This window comes from Rhinoraja longicauda, chromosome 2 (assembly GCF_053455715.1).
Source record: "Rhinoraja longicauda isolate Sanriku21f chromosome 2, sRhiLon1.1, whole genome shotgun sequence".
NCBI classification, from domain to species: domain Eukaryota; kingdom Metazoa; phylum Chordata; class Chondrichthyes; order Rajiformes; family Arhynchobatidae; genus Rhinoraja; species Rhinoraja longicauda.
The window spans coordinates 1312940-1337363 of NC_135954.1; the positions used below are offsets into that span (position 1 = coordinate 1312940).

Consider the following 24424-nt stretch of genomic DNA (forward strand, 5'->3'; position numbering starts at 1 on the left):
GGCTCTTTGAGTATATGAAAAGCGCTATATAAATAAATAAATAAAAAATGCATTATGGCTGATCTATCTCTCCCTCCTAACCCCATTCTCCTGCCTTCTCCCTATAACCCCTGACACCCACACTAATCAACAATCTATCTCTGCCTTAAATATATCCACTGACTTGGCCTCCACAACCGTCTGTGGCAAAGAATCCCACAGATTCACCACCCTCTGACTAAAGAAATTCCTCCTCGTCTCCTTCCTAAAGGAACATCCTTTAATTCTGAGGCTGTGCCCTCTGGTCCTAGACTCTCCCACTAGTGGAAACATCCTCTCCACGTCCACTCTGTCTGGGCCGGGCTGGTCCGGGCCGGGCTGGTCCGGGCCGTTCCCCCCCCCCCACAGGCTGGTGTCTCCACGTCCACTCTGTCTGGTCCGGGCTGGTCTGGGCCGGGCTGGTCCGGGCCGTTCCCCCACCCCCACAGGCTGGTGTCTCCACGTCCACTCTGTCTGGTCCGAGCTGTTCCCCCCACAGGCCGGTCTCTCCCTCACGGCGGCGGGTGGACAACTCGGCACGCGGGGCGGCCGGGTGGGCGGGAAAGCGGCAGCCAATCCAAGAGCTCAGGGCCATCGCTAGGGGAGGCGTTGCTAGAGGGCTGTTGCTCGGGGACGTTGCTAGGGGGACCGTCGCTAGGGGGGCTGTTGCTAGGGGCGTTGCTAGGTGGCTGTTCCTCGGGGACGTTGTTAGGGTGGCCGTTGCCTGGGAATAACGTCACGCGCGCAGCAACGAAGAGGAGGGGCTGCGGCGGCCGACTGACGTCACCCCACTCCGGAGGGATCGGACCAATCGGATTCTGACTCATCCCGCTGACGGCACCCGCCACGTGGCGCCGCCATGGCCCCGCCCTCTGTTGCTGACGTCACCACGGCACCGTCCCGTTGGGCCAGGGGGAGCGGGGGCGCTGGGGCGCTGCGGCACCGGGACGCCAGGGGGCGCTGGGACCCGCACCGAGACCGGGACCGGGACCGGGACCGGGACGAGGCGGCGGCGGCGATGATGGAGGCGGTGGCGGGTAGGGAGCGGCCCGCGGGGACAATGAGCGCCGAGGTGACGGACACCAACCCGTACAGGTGACAGAGACAGAGACAGACAGACAGACAGACAGAGAGAGAGTATTGTGCGCCTGTATTTATATTCATGCATTTTAAATATGTGTGTGATGTTCTACACGTTGGCGATATAACGGTGTATCTCATCAGGCCAATAACGTGTTTACATTGAAATATTGAAAATTGACAAAGAGAGAGAGTCTGTGCGTGAGTGTGACAGTGAGTGTGACAGTGAGTGTGACAGTGTGTGTGTGACAGTGTGTGTGAGTGTGAGACAGAGTGTGTGTGACAGTGTGTGTGTGAGTGAGTGTGTGACAGTGTGTGTGAGTGTGAGACAGTGTGTGTGTGACAGTGTGACAGTGTGTGTGTGAGTGTGAGTGTGACAGTGTGTGAGTGTGACAGTGTATGAGTGAGTGTGTGAGACAGAGTGTGTGTGTGACTGTGAGTGTGTGAGACAGTGTGTGTGTGTGAGAGTGTGAGACAGTGTGTGACAGAGTGTGTGTGTGTGACAGTGTGTGTGTGTGTGTGTGACAGAGTGTGTGACAGTGTGTGTGTGAGAGACAGTTTGTGTGTGTGTGTGTGTGAGACAGTGTGTGACAGAGTGTGTGTGTGAGACAGTGTGTGTGTGAGAGACAGTGTGTGAGTGACAGAGTGTGTGTGTGTGTGAGAGACAGTGTGTGTGTGTGTGTGTGACAGAGTGCGTGTGTATGAGACTGTGTGACAGAGAGTGTGTGTGTGTGTGACAGTGTGTGTGAGACAGAGTGTGAGTGTGTGTGACAGTGAGTGTGTGTGGCAGAGTGTGTGCGTGTGTTGTCAGTGTGTGCCCATGCATCCAGGACTCTGTCCTGCACAGTTAACGGAGCTGCCAGCACTGGGATTGCTTCCCAACCTGCGGCCCTTGTACATGGATCAACTTCCATCCACTTTGATAAACCTTCACAGTCCAAGAATAAAGGGGAGGCCATTTAAAGCTGAGGCGAGAAGAAAATGGAGGGACGTGGATCACGTGCAGGCAGAGGAGATTACTTTAACGGCATCATGTTTGGCACCGACATTGTGGGCCGAAGGGCCTGTCCATGCGCTGCACTGTTCTATGTTTGCAGCGGGTTCTTCACTGATTTGACAACATTGTACAAAATTACAGTGGGTGATATTCTCTGAGTTCTGACCCGTCATTTGAGCAGGGAGGCCCTACTGCAGTTGTACAGGGCCCTGGTGGGACCGCACCTGGAGTACTGTGTGCAGTTTTGGTCTCCTAGTTTGAGGAAGGACGTCCTTGCTATTGAGGGAGTGCAGCGTAGGTTCACCAGGTTAATCCCCAGGACTAATGGCGGGACTGACATATGATGAAAGAATGGATTGACCAGGGCTTATATTCACTGGAATTTAGAAGGATGAGAAGGGAGTACTGATTCTGGATGATCAGCCGTAATCATATTGAATGGCGGTGCTGGCTCGAAGGGGTGAGTGGCCTCCTCCTGCACCTATTTTCTATGTCAGTTATACTAGAAACCCTCAAAATACTATATTATACTAGGAACAGCACCAGAGTCCTGGGTTCAATCCTGACCCCTGGTGCTGTCTGTACGGAGTTTGTATGTTCTCCCTGAGACCATGTGGGTTTTCTCCGGGTGCTCCGGTTTCCTCCCACACTCCAAAGACGTGCAGGTTTGTCGGTTAATTGGCTTTGGTAAAAACTATTGTAAATGGTCCCTAGCCTGCGGGATAGTGTTAGTGTACGGGGTGATCGCTGGTCGGCGCGGACACGGTGGGCCGAAGGGCCTGTTTCCGCGCTGCATCTCTGAAGTCTAATATTTGTAAGTCTCCCTTTTAGAGTACACGTGCTCCTCAACTTACGATGGGGTTCTGTTCCGAGAGACTCATGGCAAACCAAAAATATCGTGTCGAAATGCATTGAATGCACCTGATCACGTGGCTGGAAGCGATCTGCGGCTCGTTACGGGTCACTGCCCTTTGCACCACCGCAGAGTCGAAGCATCGTTAGCCGAGGAGCATCTGTATTGTGATTGAGTGCCGTTTGCTCTCTGTCTCTATTTCACTCGGCTCCCTGTTTTTCTGTTTGGTTTAGCCGGCTGATGGCACTGAAGCGGATGGGCATTGTGGAGGATTATGAGGTGAGCTGGTTTGTGAATCTCGCTGTGCTGCGTTAGGGTGTTGAGAGGCTGTTGTGATGCCTGACTGTCCTTCTCCTGATGTTGAACACAGAGGATCCGGCAGTTTACCGTGGCCGTTGTGGGCGTTGGAGGCGTGGGCAGCGTGGCGGCAGAAATGCTGACAAGGTGCGGCATCGGTAAGGTAATACAAAGCTGCCTCCTTCCTCTCCTGACCTTCCTCCTGCAACGACAAAGGGAAAGGACATGGATAGCACAGGTTAGGAGGGATATGGATCAAGCGCAGGCAAGTGGGACTAGTGTAGCTGGGCCATTGTTGGCCGGTGTGGGCTGTTTCCACACTGTATCAAGCTATGACTATGGCTGCCAAACCATTCCACATAAGTCTCCTTCTTTCATGCCGATCATCCGTGTTTCAAATGTTACATCACTGTCATCGTCCGTCCTGAAAAGGGCACAAGCTTCCGGTGACAATCAGTGGGAGCCATCACTTGTACAATAGATGATGGTGGTAGCAGAATTAGCTCAGGACACTTCCAGTTTCCAGCCCCGCGATGTGGAAGCTTCTGTTATGGGGCCTCCACATAAGTGAGACTACAGCAAAGACCATTCAAGAGAGTCAAGTGCTGTAATTTCTACATGGTGAAACCAAAATGTATAAAAATGGCCTTTATTAAAAACTGACAATGTGCACTTTGACCACGTGATTTTTTTCTATTCCAAATCACAAATTGTGGAGTACAGAGGCGAATAAATAAATGATGGGTCTTTGTCCCAAACATTATGGAGGGCACTGTAGCTCTTAGAGCTAACAGAATCCAGGGATGTGGGGAGACAGCAGGAACGGGGTACTGATTCTGGACGATCAGCCATGATCATATTGAATGGCGGTGCTGGGTGGAAGGGCTAAATGGCCTCCTCCTGCACCTATTGTCTGTGTTTCTCTGACCTGATGAAGCTGTTTGCCATTGTAACCTGCAGCTGCTGCTGTTTGATTACGACAGAGTGGAGCTGGCCAACATGAACCGCCTCTTCTTCCAGCCCCACCAGGCCGGGCTCAGCAAGGTGGAGGCAGCCAAGAACACGCTGAGGTACAACGTACGGACGGTGAAGGCAAGCACTCCTCAGCTCTGCCTCTGCAGAGCCACGCAGAGTAGAGCAGTGTCGCATCGTGCAGCGCACTGATGCATGAACAGAGTAGAGCAGTGTCGCATCGTGCAGCGCACTGATGCAAGAACAGAGTAGAGCAGTGTCGCATCGTGCAGTGCACTGATGCAAGAACAGAGTAGAGCAGTGTCGCATCGTGCAGTGCACTGATGCATGAACAGAGTAGAGCAGCGTCGCATCGTGCAGCACACTGATGCAAGAACAGAGTAGAGCAGCGTCGCATCGTGCAGCGCACTGATGCAAGAACAGAGTAGAGCAGTGTCGCATCGTGCAGCGCACTGATGCAAGAACAGAGTAGAGCAGCGTCGCATCGTGCAGCGCACTGATGCAAGAACAGAGTAGAGCAGCGTCGCATCGTGCAGGGACTGATGTAAGAACAGAGTAGAGCAGCGTCGCATCGTGCAGGGACTGATGTAAGAACAGAGTAGAGCAGTGGTAGACACAATGCTGGAGTAACTCAGCGGATCAGGCAGCATCTCTGGAGCGAAGGAATGAGTGACGTTTCAGGTCGAGACCCTTCTTCATTCCTTCTCTCCTGAGATGCTGCCTGACCCGCTGAGTTACTCCAGCACTCTGTGAAACGTCACCTATCCATGTTCCCCACAGATGCTGCCTGACCCGCTGAGTTACTCCAGCATTTTGTGTCTACCTTCGATTTAAACCAGCATCTACAGTTATTTTCCTACAGACTAGAGCAGTATTGCATCGTACAGGGACTGATGCAAGAACAGAGTAGAGCGTGCCACAGAGAGGGTGAAAGGGTTCAGGTGAGAGGATGTTGCCAGGACTAGAGGGTGTGAGCTACAGGGAGAGGTTGAGCAGGCTGGGTCTCTATTCCATGGAGCGCAGGAGGATGAGGGAAGATCTTACAGAGGTATATAAAATAATAATAATCCTTTATTCATCCCACAACGGGGAAATTTGCAGGGTTACAGCAGCAAAGCAGAGAGCAAAAATAAATAAGCATTCATTAAAAAATAAAATAACGGTAATTATCTTCATGAGAGGAATAGATCGGGTAGATGCACAGAGTCTCTTGCCCAGAGTAGGGGAATCGAGGACCAGAGGACACAGGTTCAAGTTGAAGGGGGAAAGATTTAATAGGAATCTGAGGGGTAACATTTTCACACAGAGGGTGGTGGGTGTATGGAACAAGGTGCCAGAGGAGGTAGTTGAGGCTGGGACTATCCCATCGTTTAAGAAACAGTTAGACAGGTACATGGATAGGACAGGTTTGGAGGGATATGGACCAAGTACAGGCAAGTGGGACTAGTATAGCTGGGACATGTTGGCCGGTGTGGGCAAGTTGGGCTGAAGGGCCTGTTTTCTCACTGTATCACTCTATGACTCTGTGACTCTATGACCAGTGTTGCATTGTACAGGGTACTGATGCACGAACAATGGCCACTCTTGCCAGCTATCCAGTCAGCGGAAAGACTCTACATGAGTACATTCGAGCCATCCACAGTGGACAGACACAGTTCAGTTTAGAGATACAGCGCGGAAACAGGCCCTTCTGCCCACCGAGTCCACACTGACTAGCGATCCCCGCACATTAACACGATCCTTCACGCACTAGGGGCAATTTCACATTTATACTGAAGCCAATTAACCTACAAACCTGTCCGTCTTTGGAGTGTGGGAGGAAACCAGAGCACCCGGAGAAAACCCACGCAGGTCACGGGGAGTACGTACAAACTCTGTATAGACACCACCCGTAGTCGGGATGGACCCGGGTCATAGAAACATAGAAAATAGGTGCAGGAGGAGGCCATTCGGCCCTTCGAGCCAGCACCACCATTCATTGTGATCATGGCTGATCATTCACAATCAGTAACCTGTGCCCAACTTCTCCCCATATCATACACTGCACTGCCTCAATTACAAGGATGTCCTTCCTCAAATTAAGAGGCAAAAACTGTACACAATACTCCAGATGTGGTCTTACCAGGGCCCTATACAACTGCAGAAGAATCTCTTTACTCCTATGCTGAAATCCTCTCGTTATGAAGGCCAACATGTCATTAGCTTTCTTCACTGCCTGCTATACCTGCACGCCAACTTTCAGTGACTGGTGTACAAGGACACCCAGGTCTCGCTGCACTTCCCCCTTACCTAAACTGACAGCATTGAGATAATAACCTTCGACAAGGTCCCACATAGGAGATTAGTGGGCAAAATTAGGGCACATGGTATTGGGGGTAGGGTACTGACATGGATAGAAAATTGGTTGACAGACAGAAAGCAAAGAGTGGGGATAAATGGGTCCATTTCGGAATGGCAGGCAGTGACCAGTGGGGTACCGCAAGGTTCGGTGCTGGGACCCCAGCTATTTACGATATACATTAATGACTTAGACGAAGGGATTAAAAGTACCATTAGCAAATTTGCAGATGATACTAAGCTGGGGGGTAGTGTGAATTGTGAGGAAGATGCAATAAGGCTGCAGGGTGACTTGGACAGGTTGTGTGAGTGGGCGGATACATGGCAGATGCAGTTTAATGTAGATAAGTGTGAGGTTATTCACTTTGGAAGTAAGAATAGAAAGGCAGATTATTATCTGAATGGTGTCAAGTTAGGAGGAGGGGGAGTTCAACGAGATCTGGGTGTCCTAGTACATCAGTCAATGAAAGGAAGCATGCAGGTACAGCAGGCAGTGAAGAAAGCCAATGGAATGTTGGCCTTCATAACAAGAGGAGTTGAGTATAGGAGCAAAGAGGTCCTTCTACAGTTGTACCGGGCCCTGGTGAGACCGCACCTGGAGTACTGTGTGCAGTTTTGGTCTCCAAATTTGAGGAAGGATATTTTTGCTATGGAGGGCGTGCAGCGTAGGTTCACTAGGTTAATTCCCGGAATGGCGGGACTGTCGTATGTTGAAAGGCTGGAGCGATTGGGCTTGTATACAGTGGAATTTAGAAGGATGAGGGGGGATCTTATTGAAACATATAAGATAATTAGGGGATTGGACACATTAGAGGCAGGAAACATGTTCCCAATGTTGGGGGAGTCCAGAACAAGGGGCCACAGTTTAAGAATAAGGGGTAGGCCATTTAGAACGGAGATGAGGAAGAACTTTTTCAGTCAGAGAGTGGTGAAGGTGTGGAATTCTCTGCCTCAGAAGGCAGTGGAGGCCAGTTCGTTGGATGCTTTCAAGAGAGAGCTGGATAGAGCTCTTAAGGATAGCGGAGTGAGGGGGTATGGGGAGAAGGCAGGAACGGGGTACTGATTGAGAGTGATCAGCCATGATCGCATTGAATGGCGGTGCTGGCTCGAAGGGCTGAATGGCCTACTCCTGCACCTATTGTCTATTGTCTATTGTCTATAATCTGCCTCCTTGTTTTTGCCGCCAGTGTGGATAACTTCACATTTATCTACATTATACTGCATCTGCCCACTCACTCAACCTGTCCAGGTCACCCTGCAACCTCCTAACATCCTCTTCGCAGTTCACACTGCCACCCAGCTTTGTGTCATCTGCAAACTTGCTAGTGTTACTTCTAATTCCTTCATCTGACGCTGTGAGACAGCAGCTCTACCTGCTGCACCACCGTGCTGCTCTCATGCTATCCAGCCGGCAGAAAGACAATACGTGATTACAATCAAGCTGCCCACAGTGTACAGATACAGGGTAAAGGGAATAACCTGAATAATGTTTAGTGCAACGTAAAGTCTGATTAAAGATAGTCCGAGGGTCTCCAATGAGGTCAGCACTGCTCTCTGGTTGTGGTAGGATGGTTCAGTTGCCTGATAACAGCCGGGAAGAAACTGTCCCTGAATCTGGAGGTGTGCGTTTTCACACTTCTGTACCTCTTGCCTGATGGGAGAGGGGAGAAGAGGGAGTGGCCGGGGTGAGACTGGTCCTTGATTATGCTGCTGGGTTTCAGTCAGGCTGGAGGGTCCTGAAACGTCACTGATCCATGTTCTCCAGGACTTGAGGGCCTGAGCTAAAGGGAGATCCCTCATCCTCCTGCGCTCCATGGAATAGAGTCCCAGCCTACTCAACCTCTCCCTGTAGCTCACACCCTCTAGTCCTGACAACATCCTCGTAAATCTTCCCGCCACACTTTCCAGCTTGACGACATCTTTCCTATTGCATGGTGCCCAGAACTGTAAATTGCATCAACCATTCCACACCCCGCCTGGCCGACCGATCAAAATCCCACTGCGATGTTAGACAACCACCTTCATTATCCACAAGTACTGGAGGAAAGTAACTGCAGATGCTGGTACAAATCGAAGGTATCACAAAATGCTGGAGTAACTCAGCAGGTCAGGCAGCATCTGTGGAGAGAGGCAATGGGTGACGTTTCGGGTCGAGACTGAAGGAGGGTCTCTGACCTGCTGAGTTACTCCAGCATTTTGTGATACCTTCACTATCCACAATATCACCCACTTTTATATCATCTGCAAACTTGCTAATCGTGCCGTGTACGTTCCCATCCACATCATCTCCATCCATTGTGTGGTAACGAGACGGCTGGTGTAACCGATCAGCCAAAACATTACGACCACTGACAGGCGAAGTGAATGACATTGATTATCTTGTTACAATGGCACCTGCCAAGGGGTAGAATATATTAGGCAGCAAGTGAACAGTCAGTTCTTGAAGTTGACGTGTTGGATGCAGGAGAAATGGGCAGGAGTAAAGACCTGAGCTACTTTGACAAGGGCCAAATTGTTCTGGCCAGACGACTGGGTCAGAGCATCTCTGAAACGGCAAGGCTTGTGGGGTGCTCCCGGTCAGCAGTGGTGAGTACCGACCGACAGTGGTCCGAGGAGGGACAAACCACAAACCGGCGACAGGCAGGGTGTTGGGCGCCAAAGGCTCATCGATGCGCGGGGGCAACGAAGGCTATCCCGTCTGGTCCGAACCGACAGAAGGTCGACTGTGGCACAAGTCACAGAAAATGTTAATGGTGGTGACGGGAGGAATGTGTCACAATACACAGTGCATCGCACCCTGCTGTGTATGGGGCTGCACACGGAGGACCAACAGCATATTAGGCAGGGGGGCATAATGTTTTGGCTCATCAGGTCATAATGTTTTGGCTGATGGGTGTATGTGCACAACTCACCACGAGCTGACGACACATTTACTGTCTTGGTTTTACAGGAACATTAACCCTGATGTGGAGTTTGAAGTTCATAACTACAATATCACAACAGTGGACAACTTCCAGCACTTCATGGACCGAATCAGGTCAGATACGTGGCTCTTATCATCCACTGCTTCTCTCCCTGTAGATGCTGCTTGGCCTGTCGATCCTCCTTCATCTTCTGTCCTCATAGAGTGTTGTTCCTTGAGACTTTAGAGATACAGAGTGTGAACAGGCCCTTCGGCCCACTGAGTCTGCACGGACTAGCGATCCCCATGTACACTAGCACTATCCTACGCACACAATTTACACAAGACAATTCACCTACAAACCTGCACGTCTCTGGAGTGTGGGAGGATACCGGAGCACCCGGAGAAAACCCACGCAGGTCACGGGGAGAACGTGCAAACTCCGTACAGACAGCACCCGTAGTCAGGATGGAACCCGGGTCTGGCGCCGTGAGGCAGCAACTCTACCGCTGAGCCACCGTGCTGGCGTCTGATGCCTCTGACTGTCAAGTGTTTTATTGTCGTGTCCCAGATAGAACAATGACATCCTTACCTGCTGCAGCACAACACAATATGTAAACATAGTGCACTGGAAATAATAATAATAATAGTCTGTGTAGTTGCGAGCGTATTGGAGGTTGTGGTGTTTAACAGCCTGATGGCTGCAGGAAGGAGCTGTTCCTGAACCTGGACCTTACAGTTTTCAGGCTCCTGGACCTTCTTCCCCATGGCAGGGGTGAGATGTGAGTGTGGCCAGGGTGGTGTGGGTCAGTGAGAGTGTGGCCAGGGTGGTGTGGGTCAGTGAGAGGGTGGCCAGGGTGGTGTGGGTCAGTGAGAGTGGCCAGGGTGGTGTGGGTCAGTGAGAGTGTGGCCAGGGTGGTGTGGGTCAGTGAGAGTGTGGCCAGGGTGGTGTGGGTCAGTGAGAGTGTGGCCAGGGTGGTGTGGGTCAGTGAGAGTGTGGCCAGGGTGGTGTGGGTCAGTGAGAGTGTGGCCAGGGTGGTGTGGGTCAGTGAGAGTGTGGCCAGGGTGGTGTGGGTCAGTGACGATGCTGGCTGCCGTTGTGGGGCAGTGACTCCGGTAAATCCCTTTGATGGTGGGGAGGGCAGAGCCGGTGATGGACCGGGCAATGTCCACAACCTTTCCCAGTCTTCTACACTCCTGAGCGTTCAAGTTGCTGAACCGGACCGTGATGCCACCAGTCAATGTGCTCTCTGCTGCACACCCGTGGGTCAAGAGAATCCTCTCTGACGTACCGCTGTGATACGGCCGTGAGCTTGCCGTGAGCTCGCTGTACCTCACTGCACTGTGCGGCCGGCCGTGACCATGGGCACTAACTCAGTGCTGTGTCTGCATTCCACATAGGGGCGGTGGGCTGGTCGTGGGGAAGGCCGTGGACCTGGTGCTCAGCTGTGTGGACAACTTCGAAGCACGGATGGTGATAAACGCGGTGAGTTGCCGTGGTACGGAACGTACGCGGCGCGCTAACACTCCTGCTCTACCGTGAGGCAGCAGCTCCACCTGCTGGCGGGTCGGAGTAGGCGTGATACATAGTGGAAACGCCCTTCAGCCCAACATGCCCACACCGACCAACATGCCCCATCTCCACTAGTCCCACCCACCCACACCGACCAACATGCCCCATCTACACTAGTCCCACCCACCCACACCGACCAACATGCCCCATCTACACTAGTCCCACCCACCCACATCGACCAACATGCCCCATCTACACTAGTCCCACCCACCCACACCGACCAGCATGCCCCATCTACACTAGTCCCACCTGCCCACACCGACCAACATGCCCCATCTACACTAGTCCCACCCACCCACATCGACCAGCATGCCCCATCTACACTAGTCCCACCTGCCCACACCGACCCACATGCCCCATCTACACTAGTCCCGCCTTGCCCACACCGACCAACATGCCCCATCTACACCAGTGATAGAGTGATACAGTGTGGAAACAGGCCCTTCAGCCCAACCTGCCCACACCGGCCAACAATGTCCCATCCACACTAGTCTCGCCTACCAGCATTTGGTCCATATCCCTCCAAACCTGTCCTATCCATGTACCTGTCTAACTGTTCCTTAAACGATGGGATAGTCCCTGCCTCAACTACCTCCTCTGGCAGCTTGTTCCATACACCCACCACCCTTTGTGTGAAAAAGTTACCCCTCAGATTCCTATTAAAACTTTTCCTCTTCACCTTAAACCTGTGTCCTCTGCTCCTTGATTCCCCTACTCTGGGCAAGAGACTGTGTGTGTGTCTGTTCTATTCCTCTCATGATTTTGTACACCTTTATAAGATCACCCCTCATCCTCCTGCGCTCCATGGAATAGAGACCCAGCCTGCCCCAACCACTCCCGGTATCAGACCCTCTGGTCCTGGTGACGTTGTGGTACAGGTTGTGTGTGATGTTCTCTCCTTTCTCCAGGCCTGCAATGAGCTGTGCCAGGTGTGGATGGAGTCTGGCGTCAGTGAGAATGCCGTCTCGGGGCACATCCAGCTGATGGTTCCAGGGGAGACTGCCTGCTTTGCGGTACGTGCTGCTGTTCCATCCTTTTATCATCACCCTTCCACAAGTTAAACTGCACTGATGGATACTTGTAGGAAGAAACTGCAGATGCTGATTAAAATCAAAGGTAGACACAAAGTGCTGGAGTAACTCAGCGGGACATAGAAACATAGAAAATAGGTGCAGGAGTAGGCCATTCGGCCCTTCGAGCCTGCACCGCCATTCAATATGATCATGGCTGATCATCCAAGTCAGTATCCTGTACCTGCCTTCTCTCCATACCCCCTGATCCCTTTAGCCACAAGGGCCACATCTAACTCCCTCTTAAATATAGCCAATGAACTGGCCTCAACTACCTTCTGTGGCAGAGAATTCCACAGATTCACCACACTCTGTGTGAAAAAAAACGTTCTCATCTCGGTCCTAAAAGACTTCCCCCTTATCCTTAAACTGTGACCCCTTGTTCTGGACTTCCCCAACATCGGGAACAATCTTCCTGCATCTACCCTGTCCAACCCCTTAAGAATTTTGTAAGTTTCTATAAGATCCCCCCTCAATCTTCTAAATTCCAGCGAGTACAAGCCGAGTCTATCCAGTCTTTCTTCATATGAAAGTCCTGCCATCCCAGGGATCAATCTGGTGAACCTTCTCTGTACTCCCTCTATGGCAAGAATGTCTTTCCTCAGATTAGGAGACCAAAACTGTACGCAATACTCCAGGTGTGCTCTCACCAATTGCCTGTACAACTGCAGCAGAACCTCCCTGCTCCTATACTCAAATCCCCTCGCTATGAATGCCAACATACCATTGGCTTTCTTCACTGCCTGCTGCACCTGCATGCCTACTTTCAATGACTGGTGCACCACGACACCCAGGTCTTGTTGCATCTCCCCTTCTCCTAATCGGCCACCATTCAGGTAATAGTCTGCTTTCCTGTTCTTGCCACCAAAGTGCCACATGGAGAACATGGATAGGTGACGTTTCACAGAGTGCTGGAGTAACTCAGCGGGTCAGGCAATGTTCTGTACCAAACAGGAATGTGAGCAGTCGATGTATGGGCCGGCGATAAAGTTACAAACGTGTTCCATACAGCCCGATGGTTGCTCTTCCCTCTCCCCCTCGTCTTCCTCCTCGTTTTCCTCTTCCCCACGCCGGCTCCCTCGTTGTTCTCCCCTGGCCCCGGCACCTCTCTGTATTCTGGTCCCAGAAGTGGATCTGCAATCGGCCCGCTCTTTAAACCCTTTATCCTGTACATGTGCACTGTGGACGGCTCATTTGTAATCATGTCTCCTAATTTGAGGAAGGACATCCTTGCTATTGAGGCAGTGCAGCGTAGGTTCACCAGGTTAATCCCCGGGATGGCGGGACTGTCGTACGAGGAAAGATTGGAAAGACTGGGCTTGTATTCACTGGAGTTTAGAAGGATGAGAGGGGATCTTATAGAGTCGTATAAAATTATAAAAGGACTGGACAAGCTTGAGGCAGGAAAAATGTTTCCAATGTTGGGGGAGTCCAGAACCAGGGACCACAGTCTAAGAATAAAGGGGAGGCCATTTAAAACCGAGGTGAGAAAAAACTTTTTCACCCAGAGAGTTGTGAATTTGTGGAATTCTCTGCCACAGAGGGCAGTGGAGGCCGATTCACTGGATGAATTTAAAAGAGAGTTAGATAGAGCTCTAGGGGCTAGTGGAATCAAGGGATATGGGGAGAAGGCAGGCACGGGTTACTGATTGTGGATGATCAGCCATGATCACAATGAATGGCGGTGCTGGTTCGAAGGGCCAAATGGCCTCCTCCTGCACCTATTGTCTATGTTTCTATGTATAGTCTTTCTGATCACTGGATAGCACACAACCAAAAATAAGCTTTTCACTGTACCTCGCTCGGTACACGTGACAATAATAAAGTCAACTCATTGCAACGTTTTCCATGAGTGCATGTATAACAAAGATGTTTACAAATGATCCCAGTTATGAGTGGGTTAACCTATGACGAGTGTTTGTCAGCACTGGGCCTGTACTCGCTGGAGTTTAGAAGGATGAGGGGGGACCTCATTGAAACGTACAGAATAGTGAGCGGCCTGGATAGAGTGGATGTTTCCACTAGTGGCCAGCTGCCTGATAACAGCTGGGCACTAACTGTCCCTGAATCTGGAGGTGTGCAGATACAGGATAAAGGGAATAACGTATAGTGCAAGATACAGTCCGATTAAAGATTGTGTAGGAAGGAACTGCAGAATGTGGTTTAAACCGAAGATAGACACAAAAAACTGGAGTACATCAGCGGGACAGGCAGCATCTCTGGAAGAAGGAATGGGTGATGTTTCAGGTCTGAAGAAGGGTCTCGACCTGAAACGTCACCCATTCCTTCTCTCCAGAGATGCTGCCTGACCCGCTGAGTTACTCCAGCACTCTGTGAAACGTCACCCATCCATGTTCTCCACAGATGCTGCCTGACCCGCTGAGTTACTCCAGCACTCTGTGAAACGTCACCTATCCATGTTCTCCACAGATGCTGCCTGACCCGCTGAGTTACTCCAGCACTCTGTGTGTGTGTGTGTGTGTGTGTGTGTGTGTGTGTGTGTGTGTGTGTGTCGGTGTAGAGGTTGGTGGAAGGTTTGATGATTGGCCTTTGTTGCCGTTACAGTGTGCACCCCCCCTGGTGGTGGCAGCCAACATTGACGAGCGGACCTTGAAGCGAGAGGGAGTGTGTGCTGCCAGCCTGCCCACCACCATGGCCATCGTGGCCGGACTCCTGGTGCAGAACGTCCTCAAGTAAGTTCAACCCAGCCGCTCCAAACCCGCACACTTACCTTACTGTCCCGGGCCTACTGCATGGTTAGACTGAGGCCCAGCGCAAAATGGAGGATCAGCACCTCACATTTCACGTGAGCAGCTTACACCCCAGCGGTATGAACATTGACTTCTCTCATGTCAAGTAACTGCTGCATTCCTCTCTTCAAACCAGCACCACTTCAACCCTTGTCTGGTGTTGTTCACACCGCTCGGAAACAGGCCCTTCAGCCCAACTTGCCCACACCGACCAACATGTCCCATCTACACTAGTCCAACCTGTCAGTGTACGGTCCATATCTCTCCAAACCTGTCCTATCCATGGGTCTGAAGAAGGGTCTCGTCCCAAAACGTCACCCACTCCTTCTCTCCGCAGATACTGCCTGACACGCTGAGTTACTCCAGCACTCTGTGAAACGTCACCTATCCATGTTCTCCACAGATGCTGCCTGACCCGCTGAGTTACTCCAGCACTCTGTGAAACGTCACCTATCCATGTTCTCCACAGATGCTGCCTGACCCGCTGAGTTACTCCAGCACTCTGTGAAACGTCACCTATCCATGTTCTCCACAGATGCTGCCTGACCCGCTGAGTTACTCCAGCACTCTGTGAAACGTCACCTATCCATGTTCTCCACAGATGCTGCCTGACCCACTGAGTTACTCCAGCACTCTGTGAAACTCCAGCATCTCGGGAGAGAAGGGTGATGTTTCGGATCATCGACCTGAAACGTCACCCATTCTTTCTCTCCCGAGATACTGCCTAACGCACTGAGTTACTCCAGCAATTTGTGTCTACCTGTAAATTGTCCCTGGTGGGTGTAGGATGGTATTAGTGTGTGGGGATCGCTGGTCGGCACGGACCCGGTGGGCCGAAGGGCCTGTTTCTGCTCTGTACCTCTAAACTAAACTAAAGACGTACGGGTTGGTAGATTAATTGGCTTTGTGTAAGTGTAAATTGTCCCTCGTGTGTAGGATAGTGTTAGTGTGCGGGGATCGTTGGTCGGTGCAGACCCGGTGGGCCGAAGGGCCTGTTTTCGTGCTGTATCTCTAAAATAAACTAAAGACGTATGGGTTGGTAGATTAATTGGCTTTGCTTATGTATAAATTACACACTACACACATCCTAGTGTGTAGGTTTTTAGATTTAGAGATACAGGGCGGAAACAGGCCCTTCGGCCCACCGGGTCCGCGCCGCCCAGTGATCCCCGCACACTAACACTATCCTACACCCACTAGGGACAATTTTTACATTTACCCAGCCAATTAACCTACAAACCTGCACGTCTTTGGAGTGTGGGAGGAAACCGAAGATCTCAGAGAAAACCCACGCAGGTCACGGGGAGAACGTACAAACTCCGTACAGACGGCGCCCGTAGTCAGGATCGAACGTGAGTCTCCGGCACTGCATTCGCTGTAAGACAGCAACTCTACCGCTGCGCCACCGTGTTGGTGTGCGATGTTTCCGCGCATGTGTACGTCTGTACGTGTGATAATGAGTAACCTGGCCCTTTGTATCCTCTCTGCTCTGCAAGGTATCTGTTGGGCTTTGGCTCGGTGAGTTACTACCTGGGCTACAACGCCATGCAGGACTACTTCCCCACCATGAAGTTGAAGCCAAACACCCAATGTGACGACAGAGGATGCCTTCTCCAGCAGGAGCAGTACAAGGTGGGATGGGCCGAGTGGCCACACACACTCACTGCCTCAGCAGAACACCGTCCAATATTCATAAGTGATAGGAGCAGATAGGACCAGAATGGGCACCGATTTTAATATCCACTAGAGTCATGTAGCATGGAAACAGGCCCTTCTGCCCAAGCCAACCAAGATGCTCCATCAGCACTATGTGATGTAGCATGGGACAGGCCCTTCTGCCCAAGCCAACCAAGATGCTCCATCAGCACTATGTGATGTAGCATGGGACAGGCCCTTCTGCCCAAGCCAACTAAGATGCTCCATCAGCACTATGTGATGTAGCATGGGACAGGCCTTTCTTCCCAAGCCAACCAAGATGCCCCTATCCTAACCCTATCTGATTCCAGAGTGTTCCATTATCATTTGTACCATCAAGGGAATAATGTAATTCTTCCTTGCAGCAGCATAATGGCATGTAAACACAACACTTCATAACGTGAGGATTTCAGTATAGGAGTAAAGAGCTCCTTCTGCAGTTGTACAGGGCCCTGGTAAGACCACATCTGGAGTATTGTGTACAGTTTTGGTCTCCTCATTTGAGGAAGGACATCCTTGTAATTGAGGCAGTGCAGCGTAGGTTCACGAGATTGATCCCTGGGATGGCGGGACTGTCATATGAGGAAAGATTGGAAAGACTGGGCTTGTATTCACTGGAGTTTAGAAGGATGAGTGGGGATCTAATAGAGACGTATAAAATTATAAAAGGACTGGACAAGCTAGATGCAGGAAAAATGTTCCCAATGTTGGGGGAGTCCAGAACCAGGAGCCACAGTTTTAGAATAAAGGGGAGGCCATTTAAAACTGAGGCGAGAAGAAGCTTTTCCACCCAGAGAGTTGTGAATTTGTGGAATTCTCTGCCACAGAAGGCAATGGAGGCCAAATCACTGGATGGATTTAAGAGAGAGTTAGATAGAGCTCTAGGGGCTAGCGAAATCAAGGGATATGGGGAGAAGGCAGGCACGGGTTACTGATTGTGGATGATCAGCCGTGATCACAATGAATGGCAGTGCTGGCTCGAAGGGCCAAATGGCCTCCTCCTGCACCTATTGTCTATGTTTCTAATGCACATAAATAATGTAGAATAAATTAATTATAACCACAATACCATTGCAATACAAAAGCACAAAGTCATTAGAGCAAGCAAGGACAGTCTATGGAAGTTCATAGTTTTGTCAAGTTTTCAAGAGAGAGTTCGCCCTTAGGGCTAAGGGAATCAAGGGGTATGGGGAAAAGGCTGGAACGGGGGTACTGACTGTGGATGATCAGCCGTGATCACATTGAATGGCGGTGCAAATGGCCTCCTCCTGCACCTATTGTCTATGTTTCTATCTGCCTTCAGTCCCAACAGTTTATCAACACCATTTCATGACGAATGTGGACCCTCAGGTCCAGACGGCACAGCCTCAGAATTAGAATTAGGGGCGGCACGGTGATGCAGGGCTGGAGACCCGGGTTCCATCCCGACTACGAGCACTGTCTGTATGGAGTTTGTACGTTCTCCCCGTGACCTGCGTGGGTTTTCTCCGGGTGCTCCACTGTCATCGGTTCATAGGTGATAGGAGCAGAATTAGGCCATTCGGCCCATCAAGTCTACTCCGCCATTCAATCATGACTGATCTATCTCTCCCTCCTAACCCCATTCCCCTGCCTTCTCCCCATAACCCCTGACACCCGCACTGATCAAGAATCCGTCAATCTCCACTTTAAAAAACCCCACTGACTTGGCCTCCACAGCCGTCTGTGGCAATGAATTCCACAGATTCACCACCCTCTGACTGAAGAAATTCCTGCACTCTAAAGGAACATCCTTTCATGCTGAGGCTGTGCCCTCTGGTCCTAGACTCTCCCACTAGTGGAAACATCCTCTCCACATCCACTCTATCCAAGCCTTTAACTGTTTGATAAGTTTCAATGAGGTCCCCCCTCATCCTTATCTCCAGTGAGTACAGGCCCAGTGCTGCCAAACGCTCATCATATGTTATTATCACAAGAGTTCCTGGGACCACATTGGCTTGCATTCCTCTGACATCTTCTGGCACCTGAGGACCTTGGAAAGCACATGATGAACGATAGGTTTCTCCAACAAGGAGTCATAGAGTCATACAGTGGGACGGTCTAAGACCAGGCGCCAGAGCCTCAGAATACTTTGGATCAGAGATGAGGAGGAATGTCTTTAGTCAGAGGGTGGTGAATCTGTGGAATTCATTGCCAGAGACGGCTGTGGAGGCCAAGTCAGTGGGTATTTATGAGGCACATTCCTCTGGGTACTCCAGTGTCCTCCCACTTACCAAAGTGTGTGGGTTTGTAGGTTAATTGGCTTCTGTAAATTACCCCTAGTTTGTAGGTAATGGATGGGAAATTGGGATAACATAGAACTAGTGAGGATGGATGATCGATGGTCGGCATGGACTCGGTGGGCCGAAGGGCTTGTTTCCACACTGCGTCTCTAAACTAAACTAATCGTGGAAGATTTACAAGGACGTAGCCAGGACGTGGGGGGGGGGGGGGGGAGAGGTTGGGCAGGCTGGGACTTTATTCCTTGGAGCGCAGGAGGATGAGGGGTGATCTTGCGGAGGTGTACAAAGTGAGGTTGTCAGAGCTGTAGGAGAATGCTTGCCCCTTGTTCACAGCATCGTTCAAGGTCGCGGTTTGGAACCGAACGCCAGTGTTTAGTTTAGCGATACAGTGCGGAAACAGGCCCTTCGGCCCACCGAGTCCGCGCCGCCCAGCGATCCCCACACACTAACACTATCCTACACACACCAGGGACAATTTTTACATTTACCAAGCCAATTAACCTACAAACCTGCACGTCTTTGGAGTGTGGGAGGAAACTGAAGATCTTGGAGAAAACCCACGCAGGTCACGGGGAGAACGTACAAACTCCGTACAGACAGCACCCGTAGTCGGGATGGAACCTGGGTCTCTGGCGCTGCATTCGCTGTAAGGCAGCAACTCTACCGCTGCACCACCGTGACTGCCCGTAGAGGAACGGACACATTAACTTTGACACCGTGTGTTTTCTCTTCCCCATCTCCCGCAGAAAAAAGAAGCAGAACAGCCAAAGACAGAAAGAGTGGAGGAGAAGGAGGAGGAAGAGATTAAACATGAAGACAATGACTGGGGTGAGTGCAGATTGTGCCGCGCCCAGTGGAGTTTAATGTCACCTGTACAGTAGGTGAGGTACAGGTACTCACAGGCACACTGCCTAGGGTTGCCAACTATCTCACTCCCAAATACGGAACAAGTTGACGTCACCGCCCTGTGCCCCACGTGACCTCACCCAGCCAGCGGCCACGTGCCCCTGCTCCACCAATGGCGGCCGCCCGGGCCGGGAGACGGGTTGCTACACAACCTCCGTTAGGCGGCGCCCGGGCTCCGGGCCTACACTGTCCGGGCCTACAGCGGCCTCCAGGCCTGCAGTGGCCTACAGCGGACTCCGGGCCTACAGTGTCCGGGCCTACACTGTCCGGGCCTACAGCGGACTCCGGGCCTACAGTGTCCGGGCCTACACTGTCCGGGCCTACAGCGGACTCCGGGCCTACACTGTCCGGGCCTACAGCGGACTCCGGGCCTACAGTGTCCGGGCCTACAGCGGACTCCGGGCCTACACTGTCCGGGCCTACAGCGGACTCCGGGCCTACACTGTCCGGGCCTACAGCGGACTCCGGGCCTACAGTGTTTATTTTGATCTCCCTGCTCTCGGCAGGATGTAATTAAACTGGAGAGAGTAGAGAGAGATTGACAAGGATGTTGCCAGCTCTGAGATACAGGGAGAGGTTGAGCAGGCTTGGACTTTATTCGTAGGAAAGAACTGCAGATGTTGGTTTAAACCGAAATTCGCCACAAAATGTTGGAGCAACTCAGCGGGTCAGGCAGCATCTCGGGAGAGAAGGAATGGGTGACGTATCGGGTCAAGACCCTTCAGATTGATGTCGGGGGGGGGGTGCGACAAAGATAGAATGTAGTCGGAGACAGGAAGACTGGTGGGAGAACTGGGAAAGGGGAGGGGATGGAGAGAGAGGGAAAGCAGGGACTATCTGAAGTTAGAGAAGTCAATGTTTATACCGCTGGGGTGTAAACTACCCAAGCGAAATATGAGGTGCTGTTCCTCCAATTAGCGCTGGGCCTCACTCTGACAATGGAGGAGGCCCAGGACAGAAAGAACTTTGTTCCTTGGAGCACAGGAGGCTGAGGGGTGATTTTATAGAGGTGTACAAAATCATGATGGGAATTGATTGGGGAGATGCACAGAATCTTTTACCCAGATTAGGGGAATCGAGAACCCGAGGACATAGGTTTAAGATGAGAGGGGAAAGATTTAGTAGGAAGCTGAAGGACAACTTTTCCACACAGAGGGTGGTGGGTGTATGGAACGAGCTGCCAGAGGAGGTGGTTGAGGCTGGGACTATCCCAATTGGGTGATCTAGTGGCACCGCGGATAGACCTGCTGCCTCACAACGCCAAAGCTTCACAGTGACTTGGGTGCTGCCTGCATTCAACTAAGAAAGCCAAGCCCCAAAACCAAAGTATTATCGAACTAAATCATCCACAATCAGTACCCCGTTCCTGCTTTTTCCCCATATCCCTTGACAGGTCTCTCAACCTGTCCAAGTCACCCTGCAACCTCCTAACATCTTCTTCGCAGTTCACATTGCCACCCAGCTTTGTGTCATCCGCAAACTTGTTAGTGTTACTTCCAAATCATTAATATACTCCACTCGCCACTGCCTGCCATTCTGAAAAGGACCCGTTTACTCCTACTCTTTGCTTCCTGTCTGCCAACCAGTTTTCTATCCATGTCAACACTCTACCCCCAATACCATGTGCTCTAATTTTGCTCACCAGTCTCCCGTGTGGGACCTTATCAAAGGCTTTCTGAAAGTCTAGATACACTACATCCACTGGCTCCCCTTCATCCATTTTACTTGTCACATCCTCAAAAAATTCCAGAAGATTAGTCAAGCATGATTTCCCTTTCATAAATCCATGTTGACTTGGACTTATCCTTTTACTGCTATCCAAATGCGCCGTTATTACCTCTTTAATAATTGACTCCAGCATCTTCCCCACCATCGATGTCAGGCTAACTGGTCTGTAATTCCCCGTTTTCTCTCTCGCTCCTTTCTTGAAAACAGGGATAACATTAGCTATCCTCCAATCCACAGGGAACTGATCCTGGATCTATTGAACATTGGAAACATTGCATTCACCAATGCGTCCACTATTTCTAGAGCAACCTCCCTGAGTACCCTGGGATGCAGACCATCAGGCCCAGGGGATTTATCAGCCTTCAGTCCCATCAGTCTGCCCAATACTATTTCTCGCCTAATGCAAATTTCTTTCAGTTCCTCTGTCTCCCTAGATCCTCTGTCCTCCAGTACATCTGTGAGATTGTTTGTGTCTTCCTTAGTGAAGACAGATCCGAAGTACCTGTTCAACTCTTCTGCCATTTCCTTGTTACCCATAATAATTTCACCCGTGTCTGCCTTCAAGGGACCCACATTTGTCTTTACTAATCTTTTTCTCTTAACATATCTAAAGAAGCTTTTACTGTCCTTTATATTCTTGGCCAGCATTTGTTGCGTGCTAACCAGTCAGCGGAAAGACAACACGTGATTACAATCGAGCCGTTCACAGTGTACAGATACATGTTAAAGGGAATAATGCGTTTCACATTTAGTGCAAGGTAAAGCTAGTAAAGTCAGATCAAGGATAGTCCGAGGGTCTCCAGCAGGGTAGATAGTTCAGCACTGCTCTCTGGCTAGTCTAGTCCAAGGTAAAGTCCGATCAGGGATAGTCCGAGGGTCTCCAGTGGGGTAGATAGTTCAGCACTGCTCTCTGGTTATGGTAGGATGGTTCAGTTGCCTGATATAGATACATGATAAGGGAATAACGCCTAGTCCAAGGTAAAGTCCGATCAGGGATAGTCCGAAGGTCATAGATGCCAGGGATGAAGGTGGTGTGTGAAAGTTGCTATACAAATGCACGACCTGTCTTTCCAGGTATTGAACTGGTTTCGGAGATGTCTGAAGAGGAATTAAAGGCAGCTTCAGGATGCGTTCCGGATCTACCGCTAGGAATTACTGTCGCTTACACCATCCCTGATCAAGTACGTTCAGTTATCAGTATTAGACAACACTGGGCCCAAACTCGCTGGAGTTTAGAAGAGTGAGGGGGGAAAGTGAGCAGTGAGCGGCCTGGATAGAGTGGATGTGGAGAGGATGTTTCCACTAGTGGGAGAGTCTAGGACCAGAGGGCACAGCCTCAGAATTAAAGGACATTCCTTTAGGAAGGAGATGAGGAGGAATTTCTTTAGCCAGAGGGCGGTGAATCTGTGGGATTCTTTGCCACAGGCGGCTGTGGAGGCCAAGTTAGTAGATATTGTTAAGGCAGAGATGGATAGATTGTTGATTAGTGCGGGTGTCAGGGGTTATGGGGAGAAGGCAGGAGAATGGGGTTAGGAGGGAGAGATAGATCAGCCATGATTGAATGGCGGAGTAGACTAGATGGGCCGAATGGCTACTATTTTTAATTTCTAATTATTTTTAATAATTGAATACATTTTTAAATTTAAAATATAACTACCCCCCACCCTGTCTGTGTGTGTCGTCTCCAGACCCCGCTGGACAATGCCGACGTTGTTGGTGATACTGGGCAGAGTCTGGAGGAGCTGATGGCTGCCATGAAGAGTCTATGATCACCGACTGCCCGCCCGCCCATGGCCGCCCCCCTGGTACCTCTGGACTCTGATATGGATAGCCAGCCACGCTGGGCAGTGTCATCTAAACCATGCCCCACTGCCCCGCTCTGTGTTACGGTATCTTCACTTCTCTGCATTCCCCGAGAGGCCGCTGTTATTGTAAATGCCACCGCTCTGTGTAATTAAACCGTGCTAACTTAAATCCAGGCACATCTGTCGTCACGCGCTAATTATGTTCCTGAGAAACTTTGTTTTAATGTTTTAGTTTTTACTTTAGTTTAGAGATACAGCGCGGAAACAGGCCTGTCGGCCCATTGAGTCCACGCCGACCAGCGATCCCCGCACACTAACCCTGTCCAACACACACACACACACACACACACACCCCACACACACACACACACACACACACACACACCCCACACACACACACACACACCCCACACACACACACACACCCCACACACACACACACCCCACACACACACACACACACCCCACACACACACACACACACACACACACCCCACACACCCCACACACACACACACACACACACCCCACACACACACACACCCCACACACACACACACCCCACACACACACACCCCACACACACACACCCCACACACACACACACACACACACACCACACACACACACCACACACACACACACACACACACACACACACACACACACCCCACACACACACACACCCCACACACACACACACCCCACACACACACCCCACACACACACACACACCCCACACACACACACACCCCACACACACCCACCCCACACACACACACACACACACACACACACACACCACACACACACACCCCACACACACACACACACACACACACACCCCACACACACACACAGGACCATTTTTACATTTACCAAGCCAATTAACCTACAAACCTGCACATCTTTGGAGTGTGGGAGGAAACCGAAGATTTCGGAGAAAACCCACGCAGGTCACGGGGAGAACGTACAAACTCCGTACAGACGGCGCCCGTAGTCAGGATGGAACCCGGGTCTCTGGCGATGTGAGGCAGCAACTCTACCGCTGCGCCACCGTGCCGCCCTATCAATTAACCTTTATAAAAGGAATAGTTTAGTGGTACATTATTGACACCTATTAGTGAATGTATTTTGCATACAATACAGTAAAATCATTCTAAAGATAATATGAGACGAG

General features: G+C 51.0%; 1 protein-coding gene across 4 annotated transcripts; it reads left to right on the forward strand.

The window, feature by feature from the left end:
- Nucleotides 1-964: 964 nt before the first annotated feature.
- On the forward strand, nt 965-23446 carry uba5 (ubiquitin-like modifier activating enzyme 5). 4 transcript variants are annotated; one of them, XM_078426474.1, is made up of 12 exons: nt 965-1113; nt 3182-3227; nt 3319-3408; nt 4206-4315; nt 9505-9591; nt 10858-10942; nt 11938-12042; nt 14665-14792; nt 16346-16481; nt 19552-19633; nt 22514-22620; nt 23128-23442. In XM_078426474.1, exons 1-12 carry the CDS (start codon nt 1037-1039, stop codon nt 23206-23208), a joined length of 1134 nt encoding a protein of 377 aa, XP_078282600.1. In that variant the 5' UTR covers nt 965-1036; the 3' UTR covers nt 23209-23442. The 4 variants fall into 4 exon arrangements, with proteins under 4 accessions (XP_078282600.1, XP_078282621.1, XP_078282611.1 ...); XM_078426485.1 differs by having other exon boundaries at nt 1024-1090; XM_078426495.1 differs by lacking the exon at nt 22514-22620 and having other exon boundaries at nt 23128-23446.
- Nucleotides 23447-24424: the final 978 nt, after the last annotated feature.

Excerpts from the sequence above, each read along its gene's own strand:
- uba5 (XM_078426474.1), top strand. The coding sequence starts at position 1,037 with ATGATGGAGGCGGTGGCGGGTAGGGAGCGGCCCGCGGGGACAATGAGC. Across the intron at positions 4,316-9,504 it reads GCAGCCAAGAACACGCTGAG|GAACATTAACCCTGATGTGG; the intron begins GTACAACGTACG and ends TTGGTTTTACAG. Across the intron at positions 10,943-11,937 it reads CACGGATGGTGATAAACGCG|GCCTGCAATGAGCTGTGCCA; the intron begins GTGAGTTGCCGT and ends TCCTTTCTCCAG.